The following is a 12,649-nucleotide window of genomic DNA, read 5'->3' as shown; positions in this document are numbered from 1 at the left end:
GGGACTGGGGCGGGGGGCGAGGCGGGGGCGGCCGCGGGGCCCGGGCGCGGCCCGCTGGTGACCCCGCGCCGCGTCGTGTCCGGGTTGTGTTCTGCAGGCCGAAGCGGCAGCCGAAGCCGTCCTCGGATGAGGGTTACTGGGACTGTAGCGTCTGCACCTTCCGGAACAGCGCCGAGGCCTTCAAGTGCATGATGTGCGATGTGCGGAAGGGCACCTCCACCCGGTGAGTCCCGGGCTTGCCCCGCGCGGCGCCTGCCCACCGGCTCGCGGCGCCGAGGACGCCCCTGCGGCCGCCGCCCCCTCCCGTGACACTGGCAGACCGGGCGGGCGGAGGCGAGCCTGAGGTGGTGGCCGCGATAGGAACTGGGTCAGATTGATCGCGACCCAAGCGATGCTTTGCGGTAAGGGGTAATTGAAGAGGCTGGAACGTTTTTTGCTGCCAAGAGAGAATAAATTGTTTAAGGGAGGCATTAGCTACTGCGATTTAATTCGTGTCGCTGGGTGTAATGCCCCCCCGCCCCCCACCCCTTCCCCACTACACAGTCCGGATGTAATAACGTTGGCTGCATTGTTGTGTTAGTGTGCAGGAATCAAAGAAAAACCATGAAATCCCCTTTAGGAGCGAAAGATGTAATTTAATGTCGTTCCTCAAAAAAGTATCTGATTATAGAGTCCACAACAGATTAAGCTTCCTTTTTTTTTACATAGACGTCTGGAAGGGTCAGATCAGGGGTTTGTGTAGTGTTTTTAATCCCAGGTCCTCTAATATTGTATAAATAAATAGTTGGAGGTGAGCCCAGTCACAGGGACACATTTTTTCTGAAAGTGAATATCTTTAGTTTGATTAGATGGCAATCTGTTAGACTATACAAATGGGATAAAATGATCTCTGCTTATTTTAGGTTTTTATTTTATTGTAAGCTTACAGTATGATAAGAGTCTTCAAAAAAACCACTTAAGTGTATTAAGTGGATAAAGAAAATCATTCAGGAAATTCAAAGTCTGTGGCATTCTTGATCTGCCAGCACTTAGTTACTGTGATTTATGGCCTAATATTTAGATGGCATATACTCTTGATTAAAGTCTGTTAGAAACTGGATTATCATGAGAATACTAATGCGTTATACTGTTGTTTTTAAAAAGGGCTATACAATAGTAACATTAGAGGAATAAATATATTCAGTAGGAGTTAGATTCCTAAAAATGAGATATCCAGATTTTTAAACACCATTTACAGCATTTTATTAAATTTTTAAATGTGAACACATAAATGGTTGTCAAAACTTGAAATTTTAAGATCTGCTTAGTGAAGCTAGCTGCTTTTGACATACCTGTCTTTTTGTAAACCACAATATGCTTTTCGTATATTAATTCTCATTACATTGGGTAAAATATATTAAATATTTTAACCATGTCCTTTAAAAAGCAAATTTTCAAACAGCTGCTAAATTCAAGGGAATATAACAGAACATGCTAAAAGGAAAAAAGTACCATTTGCTAAAATGAATGTGGTAACTATTTTTGGACCCGTGATTTAAGTATTTTGAAAAGCAGAGTATCTTTGTATCTCTAAGTCTATATAAGGTTGGATTTGGCTTAGATTATATTTGTATATCTATGTTAGTACTTTGTACTTTTTTAAACGCTCAATAAGCAATTTTCAGAAAAGGCAGGAACTTTAATGTGGAGACAGTTTTTATAATCTTAATCTCTGGTGCGATATTGTTGCTTTTTGTTGTTCCCTCTCTATTTTCTTGTAGCCACTAGAAAAATACTGAAACTAGAAGAGCCTGTATGTTTATTTGCAGGGACAGCAAGGAAGGGGGGAAGCTGGTGTCCTACTCCACAGCCAGTCTTGGGGTTAGAGGAACCCTGAGAAATAGAGTAGGTGGTGGCAGCTCAGAAGAGAAGAAACAGGCCGAATACCTGGCACCTGGAAGAAGAAGGAATATAGTGCACAGGGGAGTTGGCCCAGGACAGAGAAGTGGGCCTAGTTTAAAAGAGGCTTGAGGCCCACATGGGGGCCCCTGACATTTCTTACCAGTACATCTGAGCTCTTATAGATCCAATTTTTAGTGGTGGAAACATTACTTGAGAAGGACTCAGAGAAGCATTGTCATTTGGATTGAAACTGAAGAGGCTCTGGGCAACTCACCAGAAGTCTAAGGGACACTCTGTTCCTAAAAGTAAGTGTTCTACACTACGACCCTCTCAGCTTCTTCCTTCCTCTCTCTGAATTTGTCTCTTCTCTTTTGATTTTGGCCCTAAGTTAAACCTAAGAGCTCTAATTTCTCTGTTACCTGTTATTTTTCTCTGGTTGTTTCTGAAATTCAGAGTGGAATCCATGTTTGGGTAGAACAATGGAACAGGGCACTGTTAATAGGGCAGGTATTGATTGCACCACAAAATATTTGTCTCTCTGGTAATATTAGAAAAACAGGATTAAAGGGCTACATAACACTGGAGAAGCAAAAGTTTCAGTAGTTAGAAGAAATAATTCTCTACGACTGACATGTTAATTAGCAGTTAGGGTAATTTCAAGAATAAGGTTGGCAATTACTAACGCAGGGACTGGATAGCTGCAGAGCCCAGGGATGCAGTTTGCTAATTACTTGTTTTTGTGACTGACAAACAGGACTCGAATCCTTTGGGTCAGACTCACCTTTGAACTGATTTTGTCTTAGTCACCATATGTGAGGCCAAGTCTAAGCCAATCCCAGAAATTTGAAAAATCTTTTCTTTTTAAACCTCCAGAGAAGGTGGAGTCCATGACCTCCTTTTTTTCTTTTTTTTTTTTTGTGGTACGCGGGCCATTCACTGCTGTGGCCTCTCCCGTTGCGGAGCACAGGCTCTGGACGCGCAGGCTCAGCGGCCATGGCTCACGGGCCTAGCTGCTCCGCGGCATGTGGGATCTTCCCGGACAGGGGCACAAACCCGTGTCCCCTGCATCGGCAGGCGGACTCTCAACCACTGCGCCACCAGGGAAGCCCCATGACCTCCCTTTAAAGTCTTTCTGACAGTCATTTTTGTTTAAAGGATATCTGATTCAAATCCTTTATATTGCAACAGATGACCTTTTCCTTTGGCAATATCCCTGGTAGGTCATGTTCTTCTGCAGAATAACTGTATGGAATGAAATGATAGCAGTATTTCAAAATGAAATGTGATTTGAAGTAGCTTCAATTCCTAAATTGATAAATTATATTCTTTAAGTGTATGCCATTTCTCTGATTGAATTTTAATTTTGTACTTGCTGGCCTTAGTTTAAATTTCACTAATCTTTTTTAAAATCTAGAATCTAAATAACTAGATAGTTCAAAACTGAAGTTTTCTACAATGTGCTTTTGTGAAAGAATCAATGATAAATGTCAAACTGACAGGAAAAATGTAAAAATGAAAAAGTTACAGTGCCAATTATTTTCAAAGGTACTACACAATTTCCTTCATCTTTATATTTGAAATTCTTTTAACACAATAAGTGTCTCAAATATAAACCTAAGAAACTTTAAGAAATCAAGAACCATTCTGAATCATCAGAGAAAAAGAAATATTTAGTATAGTGTGTGTGAGGGTAGTACAATCAATGTATTGAGTTAGACTAGTATCTTATTGCCACTTCATATAGGAATAGAAATTAATGCTTAATTCAGATCGCAGATACTTAAAAATGAAAATGTTAGAGCTATTTGTTTTGGTTTTGAACTGTGATCTAAATGAGAACCTATAAAACACCTAGTCCAGAGCAGGCTTTCAAATGTAATTTCAAGCGTAACAGGTAATGTTATATTTTCTCAGGATAAATTGTAGTAGTCCCTTTAGGTTTCTCAGAGATGTTATGTTAGAGAACGATGAGAAAGATTTCACATATTAGCAAGAGTACTAGGTGTTATACTAGGAGTCTGGCAGTGAATTCTTGTCTCATTTCAACCACTTCAACATTCAGCAGTTTTTATTGAACGTCTTTGTACGAGGGCTGAGCTAGGTACTAGACATACAGTGGTGGGCAAAATAGATGTTTGTTTCTTCTGTAAAATTTTATGATTTGCTGTGAATTCAGAAACACTTTGAATTGTAACCAACTCTGTACATGAGGTAGTATTAGCAAATCTTTATGTGTGAGCTGAAGAGGTGAAATTTTCTTGTTAAAAGAAATAGTGTTTATAATTGAACAGGTATTATGGTTAGGACCTGACTGTTGTTAAAAAGAATGAGTTATTTCAGCTTCTATAAAATGGAAGTAAACAATATAAAATTCACATTTTGAAGAAAATTAAACCAGTTATCATCTGATAAAACTCTTTTCCAGTATCATTGTTGTCTTGTCATACTTGCTTTCTGTCTTCTGATTTGAGGCTTGGCACAGATTCTCCTAGACCCTTGGTGTGGGAATGTGAGAAAAGAATTGCGGACCATCTCAGTCAGTCTGTTTTTCAGAATGCAGAGTTCTGAGCCTCCCTTACCTGAGGAGCCTTTCCAGCTACCACACAGGTGTTGTTCAGAGACTCCTTATTCTAGGAGGTTGGTTGGTTGGTTTTTCTCTCTACATCTTGGGTTAGAGTAGTCACACGGGTTCATTGTTAAAGAGAAATTTTGAAAGTGATTAGTGTTTGGATAGTAGTGGTTTTCAGAGTGTGATCTGATGAACCCTGAGGGTCCCTGAGGACCTTTTAGGGAGTTCATAATCATACTAAGATGTTATTTGCCTTTTTCACTGTGTTGACACTTGAAGAGGTGGTGCAGAGGCAATGGTGAGTAAAACTGCTGGCTCTTTAGCATAAATCAAAGCAGTAGCACCACATTGCTATATTCTTCGTAATCTTCACCACCATGCACATGCAGTAAGAATAATGCTAGTTTCACTTAAGAATATTGTTCATGAAGCAGTAAAAATGACTAATTTTAGCAAGTCTTGTGTCTTTTTTAATATTCTGTCTGATGAACTGGGAAGTACAAGTAAAGCACTCCTGCTGCATACCAAACTAGTGTGGTTGAGTCGCGGGAGAGCAGTTGGAGCTGTTTGTAGTTGTTTGAGTTTTGAGCAGAACTAGCTTTTTTCATAGAACGTTATTTTTATTTGAGAGAATGCCTGGCAAACTGTGGTTATTCAGACTTGGATATTTAGCAATTTTCTCAAAAATGAACACAGTAAGTTTGTCACTTCGGAGAAAACAATTGATAATATTTGTTGGCAATGATAAAAATTGAGCTTTCAAGTGAAAATTAGAATTTTTGAAAACTTGTAACTACTACAGTGAGCTTAAGAGCTTCCTAGTAGTTTAAAGATGAGATCAGATGGTTATATCAATGAATATAATTTCTGATATTTTATTATGTGGTTTGTCAACATTTGGAAAATTTGCATCACTCAGTAAACCAGTATTTCCCAGTAACCAATGTATGATGTTACAAAACCATGCACAGATAATCCACTCAAAGTATAAAATAAACCAATGGATTTTAAGGGAACACTATGAAAACTTCATTGACGTGCTTCCAGATTTCATGTGCAGCTAACGTTTGAGAAACAGCTCTTTGTTGTGCTTTTATTTAGTATCAAAGAATATCCACAATTATCTGAAAAGCCTATTAAAATACTCCTCCCTTTTTCAACTACATAGTTGTGGGAGTCGAGATTTTCTTCATATTCTTGAAACAAAACAACACATTGCAACAAATTGAATGCAGAAGCAGTTATGACAATCCAGATGTCTTCTATTAAGCTGGGTAGTTGAGTACCTCTAAGCTAAAAATATACAATTACAACTCTTCACACAAAGTTACCTTTGTTTTGGAAAATATAGGGTTTTCTCATAAAAGTATATTACTTATATTAAAATATGATTTTTAAAAAACGAAACAATGTATATTTAAGTTTTTTTCTCAGTTTTTATTTTCGATATAGTAATTTATTTCTTGATTTAGATAAGACCTAGATAAACAAAAGCTCTTTTAACTTTTGAGAGTGTGAAGAGTTCCTGAGAGCAAAAAGTTGATACACTATTGGCATAGAGTCTTATTAGCTTTGGTTTCTGTATACAGCACGTTTACTTCGGCAGGCATTCTTTCCCTTTCCTTTATCCTTTGTTGAGTGAGAGCTCTGATATAACCTAGTGACCTAGTTGTTAAACTCAGGGACCTAATCTCAGTCTTCTTTCCATGTCACCTCAGCAGTATTTGATGTTGGCACCCTTTTTTTTTTTTTTTTTTTTTTGCGGTACGCGGGCCTCTCACTGCTGTGGCCTCTCCCGTTGTGGAGCACAGGCTCCGGATGCGCAGGCTTAGCGGCCATGGCTTACGGGCTCAGCCGCTCCACGGCATGTGGGATCTTCCCGGACTGGGGCACGAACCCGTGTCCCCTGCATCGGCAGGCGGACTCTCAACCACTGCACCACCAGGGAAGCCCTCCAATAACTTTTGAGATTATATTTGTAACAATATTACCAGATTATTTTGTCCATAATTTGTAGGTATTTATTGATTCAGCATTATTTTTATTTTCACAATTTTGCTTCATATTTTGATACTGTGTTATTTGATTAAAAGCACAATTTTTACAGTTAGATGAGTAACTGAGATGAGTGATTCTGAGTATTTAAACACGGGAATAGTATTTTTATAACACAGTATTTGATTATTTTGATGATTAAATAAAAACATAAAGAACTTAGCACGTCTTACCATATTTTATTCTTATACACATTCTCAAAAGCATGTATGTGTACAAGAGAAAATAAAACTTTTATCTCAGTTTTAGAACATTTTTAGCTTTATCATTTTTTGTATTGACATATAACATTATATAAGTTTCATGTTGTAGCATTATTTCAAGGATGACATTGTACATGAATACCTTAGCATTTTTAAGGTATAACTTTGGAAAATTGTGTATTTATTACCTCACAACATTTTCTTTAGGTCTTGTTATTTAGATTACTGAAATTTACTTAGTATAGCTGAAAATGAGAAGTATTTCTCCTAAACTACTGAAGTCATGAAAGAGTACAGCATATTATAAAATATATTTTATTACTCGATTAAATTGTGGGTTCTCTGTTAAATGATATTTAAAGTTAAAATAGTTGATGTCAAGAGCCTATCAAAAACTAAAATATATTAAACATAGATTTGTAGTATTTGAGATTGTTTAATTGAAAAATAGTTTAAAATTCAGATTTTGCATTTGAACTACACTGAATTTAAAATTAATGGAATGAATTAAATTTAATTATAATTCAAATGGAAGTAATTTTTACCTTATGATTGAGACAGTATTATGTTATCTATGAACATGTTACTTTCAAAGATAAATCAATTGTACAAATTAGACACCTGTATAACTATAGAAATAGGCAGACGTTGAAAAAAGAATTTTCCCTCATCTTGTGCTTCTTTATTATTTCTAATTGTTCAGTTAAGCTAAAAAGATTAGTCATTGATATCTTTCTAGAATTTGTTACTTTGCCTTGCTCGTTAACTGCTTATTCTTCAAGATCCAGCTCACATATCTAGTCCCTGTGACATTCTCCTAAGCCCATCCCAAACTTGCATTCCTTTGTGTTTTTTGTTGATATCTCTGATTGTGATCTCTGTCTAACTTCAGCATTTCCTCATAAACCCAGAGTTGATTTTGTCTTTCTCATGAAGCTGAGTATTCTCTCTCAATGGGACAAATTAGCCAGAGAGAGGAGGATGGCTGTATTCTCTTCCTGGAATTAGTTCCTCAAAGTCAATTTGTGATGCTTACCTTTATTCTATCATTTAGCATACTATGGTTTTGTTAGATGTATGCATTTACTCTCGTTATGAGCTTCTTAAGAGGAATATGAGTTTTTCATTATCTTTTTCGAAGATGTTTAACCAAGTGCCTGGGAAATAATAGGTGTTCAGTAAAGGTTTGTTGAAAGAGGAATATAGGTATTAGAAAGGAAGTTATTATTTTTTTTTTTTAAATAAGCTTTGAAAAAGTTGCAATTCTGATACAGGTTAAGTCATTATTTGGAAAAGAACCCTCCTATATACATGTGTGAGTTATTGGAAATAAATTATCAGAAGTGAACAAAATTCTAGAATTCTGCACATGCTTATTCTAGGTTTCTTTACTTATTCCTCTTTCCTTCAAGGTTAGATATCTGGCCAACATACTTTGGTAGAAAGATTAGCATTCTGTGGGGTATCAAGTTTTCATTCAATGAAACCTTAGGTGTTTTTTTTTTTAAAGACACATTTGCCTTAAATAATTATCTTTTATAACTTGTAATGTTAGTGGTTTTACAAGTGTGTAAAATATTATTATGTCATTGTGACTTTGAAACTAAATTATTCATTTAACAAATATTTACTGAACACTTAACAGTGTTTTGTTCATTGACTTTCATGATTGCTAAAATCTCTACCTTTTATTATATATGACCTGTGGTTGATAATCATCTGTTTTAAAAGATTCAGTAGGGGGGCTTCCCTGGTGGCGCAGTGGCTGAGAGTCCGCCTGCTCAAGGTTAGATATCTGGCCAACATACTTTGGTAGAAAGATTAGCATTCTGTGGGGTATCAAGTTTTCATTCAATGAAACCTTAGGTGTTTTTTTTTTTAAAGACACATTTGCCTTAAATAATTATCTTTTATAACTTGTAATGTTAGTGGTTTTACAAGTGTGTAAAATATTATTATGTCATTGTGACTTTGAAACTAAATTATTCATTTAACAAATATTTACTGAACACTTAACAGTGTTTTGTTCATTGACTTTCATGATTGCTAAAATCTCTACCTTTTATTATATATGACCTGTGGTTGATAATCATCTGTTTTAAAAGATTCAGTAGGGGGGCTTCCCTGGTGGCGCAGTGGCTGAGAGTCCGCCTGCTGATGCAGGGGACATGGGTTCGTGCCCCGGTCTGGGAGGACACCACAAGCCGCTGAGCTGCTCGGCCCGTGAGCCATGGCCGCGGAGCCTGCACGTCCGGAGCCTGTGCTCCGCGACGGGAGAGGCCGCAACAGTGAGAGGCCTGCGTACCGCAAAAAAAAAAAAGAAAAAAAAAAGATTCAGTAGGCATTTTGTTCTGTAATGTTGTTTATTATGGAAATTTACAGAATTACTGAGAATTTTAGAGCTGGAAGGAACCTTTTAAGAGCTTCCAAAGTGTTTAGTCAGTTTCTGAGACAGGCTATTTTTTATTTCTTGAAACCTTAGTGGTAGAGATAAGATAATTTTCAGGGGGAAGATCTTGAGGGGTATGGGGTAGAGATGTTATTATATAAACTTCTGAAATTGTTGAGGCCGCTATTGTTTCCAAACCCTTTCCTCTGGGATTTTCAACTCTGGAGGATTCTTGCTGTCCTGCAGTCTTAAGAGAACTGCCAGGTAATGCATAGCAATCTGCTGGGTGAGGTCTTTTCTATTTGTTGGGACTCATGGCTCTAGCTTAGTAGCCTCTTGACAAGTAAGAAAACAGGCCTGGAAAGATTGAGCTGTTCAAGGTCAATAGCTGGTTAGTGCTAGATTCAAATGTTTGGATTTCTAAGTCCTTTTTATTACCTTGCTGTGGTAGCATTCAAATTTGTAGCAAGTAACTTCTTAAGGATTTCTTCTTGTAAATTTCATTATACCTGCATCTAGTGCTGTACATCTTGAGAACTTCTAACATTAAACCTACTACTTACAACTGATATAAGAACTTATGTTAAAATCTGGGCTAGCACTATAGTGAATGAAAAACAAAATGACGGTCGGTTGTTTTCTCTATTTTAAGAAATATTTTTGAAGTTAAAATGTCAAACTTCATTTTGATGTGTTTTACAATAACGTTTATTGTGCTGTATATCTTGACTTCTTTGATATCATAGTATTTCTTAGGAGAAAAACCCCAGTAAATATTATTTCCCTCTTTTACTTGTGATATAAATTCTAAGAATCTCTGATAGTATAACAAATTAGACTGTATGTGAATGTGTGTGTATGATAAAAAATTTGTACAGTTCTCTGACAGTTTTTAGACATGAGCTAAATCACTTCACCTTTACATATTTTATAGTCTGATCAGGGTTCTTTTACACAATATCATCCTTTATAGTATATACTAGCAATGATCAACCTAAAACAGCAGCAAGTAGATTATATTCAATGCCAGAGAAGTAGTTACTCAGGAAGTAGAGCTCTGTGTGTATTTGTAAAGTAGGCAAAGTTGTTTTGGTCGTTTTTTCATCTTTCTCCATCCTTTTTTTTATTTACTTTTTGTCTACCCAGGGCCCAGAGTCTCCTAGCCTACTTTCTAAAATGTTCTCATTCCTTTATTTACTAGAAAATCTTTCCTGTTTTAGGTAAATCTTAATAAAGTAGTAGTTTCAAGTGTGAACGTAAGTAACCTGGGCATGGGTGATAGAATTATTTATTTCTTTAAGATAATAACTCTTTTTCTGATGATAGAAGTATTACATGTTCATTGAAGATACTAAAGTGTAAGGAGGAAAATAAGAAAGCCCACCATCATAACATCTCTCAGGCCAGAGAGATGTTAGCACAGCATTGAACGCACAGCCACCCATTCCTTTAGCCGTACTGTTCTTTCAGGGCCAGCTTTGGGAAGCCTCTTGTGAGAGAGCAAGTTGCAGGAAATAAGGGAGTAAGGAGGAGACGGGTTTGCCAGTAAGAATCAAGTAACAGGTTTCTTGGCATAGAGAGAGCTGTCCTTCCCTCAAAAGGGCCCAGAGGTTTTGAATTGTGCTCTTTGGAGCCCCGAGATCTGAAATTATCTCAGTGGCTGCCAATGGGAGCAAACAAGTGGGACTTTGTGTTCCCACACTGCACTTCAGCCAGATCATCTATGCTCTTATACATTTTGTTTGTTAGGATTTCTCTTAATTTTCATTTCCTAAATGAGTTTTGCTATTAAAACCTTTTTTTGGGGGGAATCATTGCCCTGTTCCGTCCATTTAGCCTTCTACCACTCAAATTCTGCTCAGCACAGCCTGGATTAATTGTGACTGGACTTCTTAGCCTCACATTTCAAAGGGAAGAGCTAATAATGAGTTTTGTATAATGGTGGGGAGATTGGAAGCTTTTCCCTTTGAAAAGCCTTTTTTCTTTCTCCCTCCTTCCCTGTTCCTTTCCTTTTTTCTCACCCATCTTCTTAGACATTTTGCTTTCTTTTTTAAGACCAAGGGTGATAAGGCCCAGGGCTCTATAATCATTGATTAGATGAGTAATGAGCAGTACAACTTACAGATGAAAAATATTTTAAATTCATAATGTCATCAAATTGTACTTTTTGATAAAACTTAAGCTATTTCATCATCTATATGAATGTGGTAATCAAATTTGTTCAGTATTCCCTTGTTGCCAACTTTTCGTAAACTTAATGTCTCTGATTCACACAGCACTTTTCTGTAATATTCCTTGGTAATTTACATTTTAATTGTAGTCTTGCCATCTTCCACTTATGTAGGAGTTCATTATACATGTTTTTAGTGCAGGAAAATATATCTAGTTTTATTTTTCCACTGTGTATTTGTTTTTAATTTTTATGTGTACTCATGATAATGGAAAGCAGGAAAAAGAAAAGAATGTCAATATTTATGAGTTGCTTGCAATTATGTAGTATGGTGGTGAAGAATTTTGATTCTGGAGCTCAACTATTTGTGCTTATATATTAGTCTCACCACTTACTGGCTATGTGAACTTGTGAAAGTTACTAACTTTGAGCCTCAGTTTTTTCAGTTGTAAAATGGAGATGATAATAACCAAGTGTTGTTGTGAGGATTAAATGAGATAATTCTTGTAAAGTACTTGGCACAGTGCCTGGCATACAGTAAGTCCTCAAAAAATATTAGCTGAAACAGTGAAATAGATGAGTGGTAATATATTAATAGACTTCCATATATAACACTATCTATTGTCAAATGTGTGGATTCTAGTGGGTGACTGACAAAACCAGAACATAAGAAGTGTTTTCTACTAAAAAATAATACTTCCACAAATTGCTTCAGGGATATTTTCACCCTCTTACCCTCCTTTCCTCCCTCTCTGCCTGTTTCTTCTCTTCCCTTCATGTGTGTGTGTGTGTGTGTGTGTGTGTGTTAAGCTGATGTGTACTGTCACATAAACATTTGGGCCTTACCAGTAAAAGTTTTTACATCTAGAAAGTACTTTGGTAGTGTAATAGTGGTAAGCAGTGTATATAGACTTAAGAATTGAATAGTTAAAAGCAGCGTTTTTTTGTTTTTTTTTTTTTTAAACTATTTGTCAGAGTTAAAGAGTAAGTCTGCTTTCAAGGTTGGATGGTCAGACGGCATGGTCATGGTCTTTTTTAGGCCACAGTGTCTTGTTTATATTATTTCCTCTGCTTTGTACTCTCTTATCCTCCACAGTTTCTTTCTTATTCTTTATGATTGCTCAAGGCATCATCTCTCTCAAGAAGCATTTCTTTATCCATAGGCCAGAATGAATGCCCTTTCAATTACTCGTAAAGCATTCTGTGCAAAATGTGATGATTATGTTTACACAGTGTATTGAAAATATTTAATTTTGTTTCTCTCTCCTTCCCTGAACTGTAATCTCCTTGAGAGTAGTGCGACCGGTCCAGAATCACATTTTAGTTTAAATCCCCACCATGCCATGTATGGTCATCTAACCATAGGGCTTTGTGGTGATGAT

The 12,649-nt window shown here is 36.8% G+C and overlaps 1 protein-coding gene across 2 annotated transcripts in view; it reads left to right on the top strand.

Moving 5' to 3' along the window:
• Positions 1-100: 100 nt before the first annotated feature.
• YAF2 (YY1 associated factor 2) overlaps positions 101-12,649 on the top strand; it is a 65,049-nt gene continuing 52,500 nt past the window's right edge. The window contains exon 1 of one of the 2 annotated variants that reach the window (XM_024740449.1): positions 101-223. In XM_024740449.1, the coding sequence (XP_024596217.1) occupies positions 189-223 (35 nt within the window). In that variant the 5' untranslated portion in view covers positions 101-188. The remainder of the gene's footprint in view (positions 224-12,649) is intronic. The other variant, XM_024740448.1, reaches the window with a different exon arrangement.

This window comes from Neophocaena asiaeorientalis, unplaced genomic scaffold, assembly GCF_003031525.2.
Source record: "Neophocaena asiaeorientalis asiaeorientalis breed wild unplaced genomic scaffold, Neophocaena_asiaeorientalis_V1.1 scaffold340, whole genome shotgun sequence".
NCBI lineage: Eukaryota > Metazoa > Chordata > Mammalia > Artiodactyla > Phocoenidae > Neophocaena > Neophocaena asiaeorientalis.
This window is presented reverse-complemented; position numbering and strand designations above follow the sequence as displayed.